The sequence below is a fragment of the Antrostomus carolinensis genome, unplaced genomic scaffold, assembly GCF_000700745.2.
Source record: "Antrostomus carolinensis isolate BGI_N321 unplaced genomic scaffold, ASM70074v2 scaffold7967, whole genome shotgun sequence".
NCBI lineage: Eukaryota > Metazoa > Chordata > Aves > Caprimulgiformes > Caprimulgidae > Antrostomus > Antrostomus carolinensis.
This window is the reverse complement of record NW_010325335.1, coordinates 1-12,293: the sequence shown is the minus strand read 5'-3', so window position 1 is coordinate 12,293 and position 12,293 is coordinate 1. Positions and strand designations below refer to the sequence as shown.

At 35.6% G+C, this 12,293-nt stretch overlaps 1 protein-coding gene across 1 annotated transcript in view; it reads right to left on the bottom strand.

The window, feature by feature from the left end:
* MGAT5 (alpha-1,6-mannosylglycoprotein 6-beta-N-acetylglucosaminyltransferase) overlaps positions 1-7,121 on the bottom strand; it is a gene marked incomplete at its 5' end in the record, with an annotated part of 45,610 nt that extends 38,489 nt beyond the window's left edge. The window contains 4 exons of the mRNA XM_010171168.1: positions 2,900-3,034; positions 3,935-4,104; positions 5,800-5,961; positions 7,050-7,121. Of these exons, the coding sequence (XP_010169470.1) occupies positions 2,900-3,034; positions 3,935-4,104; positions 5,800-5,961; positions 7,050-7,121 (539 nt within the window). The remainder of the gene's footprint in view (positions 1-2,899; positions 3,035-3,934; positions 4,105-5,799; positions 5,962-7,049) is intronic.
* Between the last annotated feature and the right edge of the window lie 5,172 nt (positions 7,122-12,293).

Below are 12,293 nucleotides of genomic sequence, written 5' to 3'. Positions count from 1 at the left end.
AATGTTGCTCATTTTTCAGGATAGCTGTCATGTTAATTTATTTCAAGAATAAAGCCAGTTGGATTTTTGGCATATGGGAATGAGTCATTGCTAGAGAGACTGTAGAAAAATTAAAAAACCACCAGATTCTTATGTGCTGTATGGAGGATGCAGGTGCTAAGAAAGGCAATGAGCTGCACTCCTCAAACTATATTAAGCTACTAATTTTTATGTTGCTTCATTGCACTTAAACTGCATTCAAATATCCAGACTTCAGAACTGAAAAATACAGCATGTCCAGGTCAACTTCTGCTTAAAAATATGGTGCACTCAAATCTGAGATCTGTTTTACTACATTTATGCTATTTCCAGCACCAATTATACCATGGATAAAGCACGTACTACCAAAAGTCACTGGTGCTACAGATCTCAGATGTACAAAGCGGCATTTCATTTGTTCAGAAATACTCACCCCTCAGAGCAGCAGGGTCATTCTTTTGAGTCAGCAGTTCTAGAAACCTGATTTGCAATTACCAAAAATTTCCTCAGAGATCAAGTTAAATCACTAAAATTATATACAGCACTCTTATCAAGAGACTGTTCTGAAGGCAGAGGTTTATTCTACCACTCCATTCTGATCTGAAGTGAATAAACATGTTTCAATTATTTTTTATTTGAATCTGGTCTGCATAAATCAGACTGAGCTGACCCACACAGATCTGATGAAATACTACATGGCACAAAGCAAAACACTTCTTTCAAGACAAATAATTACTCCTACTGACATTAAATACAACTGAGTGAGAAATCAAAGTCTGTGAAGCACAAGGGCTATAAGGCAGTTGTTTCATTTGTGATAACATTTATTTTACTGAAATAAATTAAAAAACCCCATATAATTATGCTTTTATACTGGATGTGTTAGTTTTAACTTCAAAATATTTTGATGACAACATTTATGAGGTAATTCATGATGCTGAGAAAAAAAAATGATTGCAAGAGGATCCTCAAATAGGAGACAGCATGAAGCTATGAATTAATTCTGCTCTAATAAATTCTGGAAGTCTTTGCTAGACTCTGGACCCTGTTTTGTACACTGAACTTGAGAAATAGTATCAAGTAATTAGAGAGATTTCCAACACTTGCAACAAGTTTGATGAAAGGTCTATAAAACCTCTATTATAAGTAACGATCCAAACCCCTAAATTTATTTTGAAGAAAAGCAAATTAAAAGAAACACAGTATAGAAAATATTCTAGAGGCTGGGAGAGAGGGGAAGGAACTAATTTACTCCCCAGAACCATATTAGAATAAGCAATAATGGGCAGTTTGCAAGAAATCAGGCCAAGAAAAACACTTTAAAGAAAAGCTTAACCATAAAAACAATAACTGGGGCATCTAACACAGTCTTCAGTAGAAGATTAGGCAAAAATCTCTCAGGAAGGACAGCTACATCAGACCTACTTTTCAGACTAGATGAGGTTCTCTTCCATCACTTGAAATCAAATATTGCAGAAGAGACGCATTAAGTAAATTTTTTCTTCTTCAAAGGCCTAACAAAAACTCCTATTCTACCTAAGGTATTTACTTAGAATTAAGTCTAATTCTGCTCTCCTAAAAAAGTCAGTCATTGCTACAAATTAGGAATCAATGAGAAACAGATTCACAACTTAAAGATTTAATGATTCATTAAATAAGCAAGACAAATTGAAGAGCTAATCTAATAATCTCAATGTCATGGTGTATTTCTGTATCTTCATTACAGAATATACCAAAGAGGGAACTGAAAGCAAAATGGAAGAAACATTTTAAATTTATAAGTATGCTTTGATATCCTAACCACAATACTGTATGTGATCACCTAGTGACAATTAACATCTGGCAGACAAACAACCGACTGTAGTTCAGTGGAAAATGGGATTATCTTTATTAGCAGGCTCCTAAAAAACAGAATATCCATTTACTCCTCTGCTTCAAAAAAGAGATTAAGAGTAATCTAATCTGCAACGCTGATCACAGTAGTCTCATTTAAAATTACCCTGAAAAGATCTAATGCTCTAGAAAATCCTGAGGTTGAGAAAAAACATTTATTCTGCCTGCAGCGAACACCTCCAATACCTTCCTTCAAGTAGGATTTACTGGACTTTACGGATCGTCAAATTTGATTAGAGAAATCAAAGTCTGTAATTTAGATTTGGTTTTATTTCATGCTGACATGTATTCGTACAACACGAGAGGCTTGCTGATTTAAGGTTATTGACAAAAAGAAATGTGGTTCTAAAATGGCACACACTAAGAAGGCTGTACAAAGTAATTTCTTATGACTGTCATCTTCCATTTCTAATGGAAAGATGGTTATAGATTACAGAAGTAACAACTGCAGTTTATTCTTTAGACCTACCCTTGAAGACAGCTCTCTGGCCAGCCTCTTAAGGGACAGAATAGAAAAAAGCTTTGTCGCTGCTGCTGGGCAATACAATTAGATAGATAAATCTCCACAATCATCAATCCAGTATAGCTACAAACTCTGACAAGCAAAACATCCCTTTGGTGTTCCAACTAAACTACAGAATCCCATAATCTCTCAGCTTATCTACTAATTTACAGAAAAAAAGGCAGGAGGTGTAAGGAAGGGAAAGGAAGAAAGGCAAAGATGATGACTCAACAAGATAATATAATTCATTAAGGTTAAAAATATTTGAATGCAAGAATCCCAAACTTGCTGGGGGTAATAATGATGGTACACAACAAACAGATAAAAGCCCCTTTATTGCTAAAACTGAAAGACAACAGAGAACCACATTTTCACTTTGAAATAAATCCAAACTCATGTGAACGTACTCCAGTATTTTGACATGTGTTATTCAACAAAAGCTCTTTAACAAAGCAGTTAAAAAAATCAAATAAGTGCTATACTTACTGGTAATGTACCCATGATGGACCAAGGGTTTTCTTAAACTGAGTGAGTCCCACAATATCAATGTAAATAAGTTCTACAACTTTATCTCCCTGCGTAGGGCAGCCAGATCTGTTACCTACAACCTTCTTCATAATCCTAAACAAAGAAAGAAGGAATATGGAAAAGTATTACTTTCTAAATACCTTGAATAGATTCTGTAATACTATTTATACCAATAATCCCCCTTTCCAAAAAAAGCTTTACTGTTTATGTTTTCCAAATAAGGAACCATTTAAGAACATTCAAATGCTAAAGATGCTCAGCATTTATTAAAGAAATGTTTATACATCAGTAAAGCACTAATTTTCACTAAAAACCTTATCTAGTTTAAACAAGAGAGTAATGTGGTTGGAATGTTTAAAAATAGCGTGCTTTGAAATTACTGAAATAATTTCTGACTTCTATTGACAGCTTTATAGTATAAGAGCTCTCTATAAATCGATGCTGTCATGTTTGTTATAAAAAACCAAAAGCTACAGAAAAAGTGTATGTGCTCAAGCTTAAAACAGATGTTCTACGCCTAATGCTGACTAGTATGCAAAGCAAGACAAAGATGAGTGAGGCAGCAATTTGACCTAACCTAAGTAATTAACTACATCAAAAGTAATGAGTCTAAAAGATGTAAGCCTTTATTTTAAAATGAGATATTGAGTGAAGAATAGTAGGAACTGAAGAGGAGGACAGAGAATTAGGCTAGTCTGTAACATTTCCTACTGCAGCTGGTTAAAGCACTTGGAATGTTAAAGAATAAGCTGCTTAGTTTGAATTTTACAACATTCATTTATGAAGTCTCAGGAGCCTGAAGCTACAATGAAAACACATTATCCTTTTCATAGCACATATACTTAGCTCATGAAAATAATTTTATCATCTGTTTAGTGAATTATCACTTTCATTTTATGCTTCAAGAAATTATATACTGTTAATAGAAGCTTCAAGAGTTTACAATTCATTTTTTTCGTATTCCAGTTTCAAAAGTGAAAGTAATCTCCTTACTCCTTGAGCTCTGCCAGTGAAGCTGAAATCCTGATGTCATGGCCCAGTAAGTAGAGAGATGTAATTAAATCACTCCACTGGACTAATTCACCAAGTGGGCCACCACTAAACGCATTTTCTGCAATCTTGAATCCAGATTCTTTTGTCAAAAGCCCCAGATGAACAAGAATCTGGAAGGGAAAGTCATATGTTAAAAGTTATCAACATTAAACATGCAACTATTATACCTCACAGCATTTTTTCTTTCTATTAAATTCTAAGTATGGCCAAAATCAACCAAAAAAATCCAATACTCCCACCCCAACAATTTCAGTTCGTAATGGATCTCTAGAACAGCAATTATAAGAACATTATCACATTGTTTTGCACTATTATCTGCCACTAGATCAGCAATTAAACAAACCCCCTAAATTTGTGTTGTTCACAAAATAATCTGTAATTCTGCACAGAAAGTTGTGACTCTCACTAATTTATTTTAATTGAATAACCACTTATATTCTCAAGTAGGATATACTTGCTTAAGCAATATAGCATAGTTAAGGAAGGGTATGCTGCTGTGAACAAGCCATTAAGAACTTGGAAAGACGACATAAGAGTAACAGGATTCTTTCCAAACATTTCCTCCCCACTGCCACCAAAGGAGAGTTTTCTCTGCAGGTCCTTGAAATCTGTGCTTGCCTTTCTAATGAAGCACAGAAGCTGAGTTCCAAACACTTCACTCCATACCTGGACTGTTATTTTGTGCGGGTATGTACAGTGCCAAGCATAAAAACTCACAAACACCAAAAACCTTTTCCCTCACTCTTTATAAAGTAGCAACATTCAAAATCCTATTTTGTTTCTATCTCTTGCAGCTCCCAGAACTGAACTTGCCATGTTAAAATGAAATCACTGTATGTTTTACAGAGCAACCTCTAAAGACTTCTAAAAGCAAAGAATAAGCACTAGAACATTCCATCAAAACTGCTGGTGTAGGACAGTACCACTTCTGTTTATTCTTGGGTTTATGTATTCTCAGATGTTATATTTCTTTAATAAAACAGGCTGGAGGGCTGAGTGAAAGAGAAGGATTGCTCCCTGACAGAGGGTGAGCCTACTCAAGGACTGTAGTATGTGACAAACATTAGAGCCACAACATGGAGCCTAGCCCTCATGGACTGAGAATCTCAAGCAAGGAGCTGAGCTGCCACCAGACTGGCTTAAGAGAAGGTAGAAACATGACTGTGCGTGGCCAGCGGTCACCCAGGACTGGCTTCAATAAGAACAAAGCAGGAAGGAAAAACAGTTCTCGTGTATACAACTTTCGGCTTTATCTTAACTAGTTGTAATTAAAAAAAAATAAAATTAAATCAAATCAAACTTCTCACTTCAAGAATCTCATGGTCTTTAAATTGAACTCATTACAGGACATCTAAACTGATAGAATACAAAATTGTGGTCAACTTTAAGCCTACTGAAATCCAAAACAAATACAGGCCATTTCAAGTTTCAATTCCGGACAAAGGAGATATAAAATTGTTGTTTTCTATGACTACCTAAACACACCAGTGTCATCAGCTTGCAGTAAATTCAGTTTCTCCCTTTAAAAACTTCTACATAGTCTCTATTTTATCCCAAACTAAAGAGGTTAGGAAACTTAACTCAAAGATTGACTCATGGAAAGTATGTAAAACTATTTGTAAAGCAAATACCCATTGTAACAGTAATTTCAAACAGCGAAATACTTATTGAAAAGAGGCACAAGTATAAACATGAGCCTTTTAGTCATATTTGGTAATTCCACTCTGAAGTTACTTCTGGAATAAGAAGCTTAAGAAAGCCTATACAACTGCAAGTGTCAGGAATGAAAAAATGTTTTCATTTACCTTTTTTCGTTTTCTCTTCTCCAAATTTTGTTTTTCTGCAAGTGATTTAATTGCTTCAATCCAGGTATCAGTCATTCGTCTGATGCGTAACATCATCCACCTGAACTCCTCATGTCTTGACATCATTTTGTAGAGATTATCAAAGTTGATACGTATTTCAGCCTTCAATTAAAGCATTAAAAAAAAATACAAAACACTAGTTATTCTTCAAATAGTGTAATTCCCAGAGGTGAAAAAGCTTCTCAGATGTGAACTGTGCTTTACATTTCTCACTAAAAACCAAAAGAAGATACACTCCTAATGCTTAAGTCAAGATTTTAGTTCAAATACTTAAGCTATCTCTAAACAGACATTTCTAAGCCACAGAAATTACTGTTATTTTATTAGTAGTATTTGGTAGCCCCCGAATATATCTGCAGTGTTTCACATTGTATTTATTGCTGCAATATGAGACTTGCTTTTATTCATGTGGTTCAAAATGAGGTTGAAGTATCTCTAAAAACACAATATCAAATCAGAACAGTATGCTGGAGATTCACATATATAATGAATCTTTCCAGTCCAAGGAAGTCTCCTATTATACCATGAAGGAAGAAACATTACTAGAGGACAAATTTTAAAGGAAACATTCATTTTAAAGCTAGACTGATCTAAGAACAATTGGTTTTACAAAACAAGACAGCCAATATCCAAATTATGTAAGCAACATTCATGTACAGCTCAGCAATTATCATAAAATATCTAAGTGCTACATAATTAGATTGTAACAGTTTAGAAACAACTCTGTAGGCTGCAGAGTTTTTAAAGGAAAAAAAAATTAGGACTAATCAAAATGTTACTACAAATCTGAAATATATATAAGTCTTTTCCATTAAGACATTTTATATATAAGGCCCAAATTTTTGGGACAAAAATAATGGACAGTTTCACATATGATCACTTAACACTGGTGAACAGTCTATGGATTTGTGATTTTTCTCAGTATCTGTGTGCAATATTTCATAAATTTACACACAGAAATGTTTAAATTTATGAAACTCTACCATCAAGACTGCAGTGCAATTGACTGGAGAAAATATATGATGAGCTACATATATACAGTCAAGGATGTTTCCCTTCTGTTTTGAGGAGCTGAGGAATAAAAATGGTAAATTCTAGTCTTACTAGCATTTATGTGGCACAGGATTCCAAGGTCTTCCGCATGAATCACAATTACTGAATTATTTTGCCTGTTTTAATGTTGTTCTTACCACTGTTTTTTGATCAGTTTCTTCATTAGGATTTTTTGCTCTCCAAGGTAAACGAGGACACCAATTTTCAACCTGTAAAACAATCACATGAAAATAAATCATTCTATTCTACTTTCAGCTGGTCTCTCACTGCCTTTATAGTACACCTTTCTATGGATTAAATAAGGCATCAGCTGATTACTAAGTCACTACAAGGTAAAACTGCTTTTCACAAGCAAAGCTTAGGAAGACCTTCTGCAATCCCATAGTACTTTAGCCTTGCAAATTTGCAACCAAAAGTCACATTTAGATATTCATTCATGATAATGAATACAGGAGACAAAACCCTTTCAAGATAGAGGTCAGCTGTTAAATGCTCTAAATACAGTTTATCTCAGCAGTTACTAAACATTTTCAAAAAGCACTAAGTTTTTTATGCTTCCAGACCCTAAAAATATATGTATTTTGGAACATTTCCCATCTCCCTAGAATGTCTTTATAAAAAGACAAAGCCTGATAAAACCCAAGGATCAAAGTTCTACCTTGTAGTAATCTAGACAAAATGTTGAAAGAAGAATAAAACCAAAATTATCCTATTTGAAGGGTATAAGTAAACTAATTATAACATAAGGATACTAATAGCTGTAATTCTTAGAGAAGCTTAATCAGGGCAAATGCAATACTTCTACTATTGTCTGCTAGGAAAAAAAAAAGTACAACATCTGGCAGATAGGGAAGAAACAGCAAATGGATGAAAGTCACTGAAAGCTCCTGTGCTCTCCCTAGGAATCTTGCTTGTCCTGTAGAATCTGTTATTCATGTACCTTAAGAAATCAGACCACTCATTTTGGTGAAGAAGAAATCTCACTGTTGGAAGCAAACCCATAAAAACAGAAACATAACTACACTGTGAAAACAGAGAAACACAAAAAATGTATAAGCCAGCTAAGACACCCCATTACCATCAATTAAGTTCACAACTCCCAAAGAATTAGAAGTCAGAGTTGCTCTTATGGTTCCTCTAGTCATAGACCTGTCAAAACACAATTTTAGCTTAATCATGCTGCAGTAAGCCTGAAGCACTAGAGATTAAAAGCTTAAGATCATACCAAATGATTGCCTAGAAGACCAATCACATGGAAATAAATTAATAGACATCATCACCTCATTAAAGAGAAGAAATGTATCAAGCTTAGGTTCCTCAGACAAATTATATAGAAACATTAATTTGAATGCTATGACTTAATCTACTCAACATATTTAATCCAACATTTAAAAGCAGTGACTTGATCAACTTAGTTTGCAAACATCTGATTCTCCAGTGGTCTCCGACTCTGGAAACACGCTAGAAATTGTAGCAATTAACATTCCTAATTTTTACTAATTTAAGTTGTGCAATCACTGATAGAAGAGAGTTGCAAGCTCCATATTAGAAACCATGCACAGTTCCAATCTCTTTTTTTTTTCTTTTTTTTTTTTTTTTTAAATACTACAAATAATTGTGAATTATTCCTAGCATTAAAACTTATCTATATTAAGATATGACATTTCAAGGACTACTGTACGTGCCTTTGCTGGCTTTGTGTATTTCACATTGCACCAGCAGGCATCCTAAAGGAATTGAAGATTTTTTTTCAGGGCTGCCAAGGACAGTTAGCAGCATGCCTCACTGACTGAAAAACAAATACAGGGGTTTTTGTGCTTTTAGAAATATTCCCTCTAGTCTAAATTGAATTACAGCATTCTAATCACAAATAAACACTTAAGGAATAGACTTAAAGTAATATCAGTGTACAAAGTTGGTCTAGCACTCATCTTCCCTTATTGATATTCTCAGTCAATTCCTTTTTTCATTGGAAAGACCAACTTAACTCACCGGAGGATTTTTAAGCACATACTCTTCAAGTTATGCCACTGGTTTTGTTATTTTCAGGACTGATAAATGCACTGGGAAGAAGGCATAGACATTCTCTTACAGAAAAAAAGAAGGATTTCTGCTTATTTTTATGAGCCAATGGCTCACAAACTAAGAGCTGCTGGATGGAGGGATAATAAGTAACAAGAGCACCAAGAAAGCCAAGATGAAGGAAATGAATCTGACATACCATGGGAAGGGGAAAGAAGAGAAAACCTTATTAATTTAATGTATCAACTCAAGAGAAAGTGGAGAAGGAGAGGCAAAATACTGACTGACAAACCAGCCAAACTAGGATTACTTTAATAGTGAATTTCAGGTATTCTTGGGCAAAAAAAAGATCAGAGGTGTACAAGCCTCCAAGATGGAAACATTAAGACAGTAAAACCAGCTAAAATACTACTACAAATTCTGTTGTTCTGAACATGAGTTAATCTTGCAGATAATTAAAGAATCACCTGGAATTAATAAATCAAGTCATGGTTCCAAGAGAAGCAGAGAGGAAAACCAGAATACGATTAGAGGGATGGCAACAGGCAGAACACTCAAACACCAGCAGTCACTTCTAGACCATAGTAGGTATTATTAAGCAGATACAGAGTGAAGAACGCCCAAGTAAAAAACTACAGCAGGGAGTCTTCACAAGTCCTAACATCTGTATTTAGAAGTGCCTAGTAATCAAGAAGTCTCACACTTCCAACAAAAACAAGGTTTTCAGAGAGATATTTCTCTCTATCTCAGGTTCTTGCTTTCCTGTCCAGTGAAAGCTACAGATGATCAACAGTCTATATACACTTTGGTAAAAGGGAGAGAGGTTTTAACCTATGCAACTACACAATATGTCGAAGACCTTGGAGGTAGCCTTTATAGGACTATTGGAAAAGGAAATGATAGCATTCACAGGCTTCTACTGCTCAATTAAAAAGCCTGCTGATCTGATGTTACTTATACAAGACAGCTAGCAGGCTGCTAAGTTTTATTGCCACTTTCCCCCAAAACCACAGTAATTGTGTTTTTGTAAGTATTTCAAGTGAAAAGCTCCCAGTTAACTGTGTTTTTGCATTGCACTATGTAAAATTAAGGTCTACAGCAGTACAAAGCCTCAGTAAAGACTGCTTAAAAATAATCTAAAGAAATAGTACTCAAAATTTTCTGTCAGAATTAAAAGGAATGGTCTGCAGTAATCCAGACAAGTAGCAAAATGTACTTTGTGTTCTTCTCTATTTAGCCCCATGTAATGATACACAGTAGTGCAGAAGACATACTACTTCTGTTACAAATAATTTAAATAGCCATATTGTTGGCCTTTTTCAAGACAACAACCTTCTGCTCTTTCATTACTTGGCCTTTCTCTCTTGCCCAGTGTACCAGTATTCAATTCAAACCGAGCACTTAAGCATTTCCTGTCCAGAACATGCAATCTCTCACCTTTAAGTCTAGGAATTACTTCTAATTGCAACTCTTAGCAAGACTTACAGTTTCCTGAGAACTTCACATGACCTAGAAAGAGGGTGGGTGGCGTTTTTTGTTTGTTTGTTTTTTTGAAGAACCAAGCATTGCCACTTCAGCATATCGCTTCAGAGTTTCTCATACAGAACACCACAAGGATGCCTATAACTAAATATGAAACCTAAGTGGTTAAGTAATTCTCCTGGTTGCCTTGCATGACCCAAATACCACCCACAACAGTAACTCTAGTTGTACTCATCATTTCTGAACAAGTCCTGCAGCTGTTCTCAGAGTCACACTATTAACCACTGCCATGGGGCCTCTTTGAAAACAAAAGGGATGCTACAGTTACTGAAAAATGCAGGAGGACACTCAGGAAATTTTCTTTTTCCCAGCAAATACCAGTGAAAACTTAATCCAGTTTTCTCATACTTACTGATGTAAGATAAGTACAAGTCGGATTTTATTCCAGTGAGTACTAACTCCCAGCTACAGATGCGGGAGAAAGAAAAGTAAGCAAAGTCTGAAACTGCTCAGATTTACTTCAGTGGACACCTTCAAGCTCCTTAACCTTGTGTGACAAATAAGCACCTACAGTGATTCGAGCTGTGTGAAAACACCTGGTGCCTGGAACTTGCTTTTCTCGCCTTGCTCCCAAATTGCCTAAAGAAAGCCTATCAGCTTTCATGGAAACTACCAGGGACAAGAGAAAGACAGGGCAGGGAATGCGAGGGGAAAAATGAGGGACTTTGTTATGGTGACACATTTTCTGGAAGCTCCTAACACAGAACAGGGTGATGGGGCAGGTGGGTTGAGGAGAAAATGTGCTTTGATTGGTAACTTGTAACAAAAGAGTTTGTAGAAAAAGCAACAGCATTAAAGCATAACTTGTCCTGGGCCAGGAATATTTGTGATTAAATAACATGTACAATGGGAAAAAATGTGTCTGTGTGTACATAAAAACATCTGCATAGATTTGTATGTATACAGTTATAAACAGGAAGATGACACAGCATGTGCTATGCAGTTACAAATCCAGTACAAATCCAGTATATCCACCTTTTCTCTGTCATTGGTGATAATGACAGAAAGGATTATGATATCACTAAAGTGGGTCTAGATGAAACCTCCGTTAGAAATGTACAAATACTTCAGCAAGGTGAAGGAGGGCTGTGGTGTTCATTTGGATCCTGCTCTTCAACTAATTTATGCATTTCATTTGATCTTAAGACAAAACACAGAAGCTGTCTCTGAATAAGGAACCAGGACTCCTCTTCCCAGACAACATTCCTCTCTCTGAGTTCGCATCAGTTCTTTCTCTAGCTTAGTCTCTCCATAGCAACCGTCACACTGTCATGCACACGATTTAATAGGAAGGATGTGATATCAGACTATAGATTAGCAGTTAAAGATGATTGTTGGGAAGCAGCAACTGCAGATTTGAAGACTGACCATTTTTGGGATGAGTGATATAAACACTAAGCTATTATTCAGAACACACTATTATTATCTTTGTACTGTCACATTTGTGACTAAGACCAGCTGTGCCTCCTGAACCTAGTATTGAATTCAATGCCAATCAAATGCACTAGGTAGTCTTTGATTAAGCTCAAGAAACTGGGTCCACCTGAGAGGTCAAGTGTTCCCTACTTGTTTTTGAATCCCAGCAGACACATCACTGTCTAGACTCAGGATTCCAGATATTAGTGAAAAGTCAGTGTTCTGAACTGCTTTGGGGTGTGAATGCCTAGATTCTGCTTAAACTGAACTCTAGAGTTTCTCCTGTCCCTTATCACAGACAATCCATTCTCACAATGACTTTATCTTTACGTAGCTTAGTAGTGAGTTAACACAACTCCCCTTCCCCCCCAAAAAAAACCCCAAACCCTAAGAAATTAGAA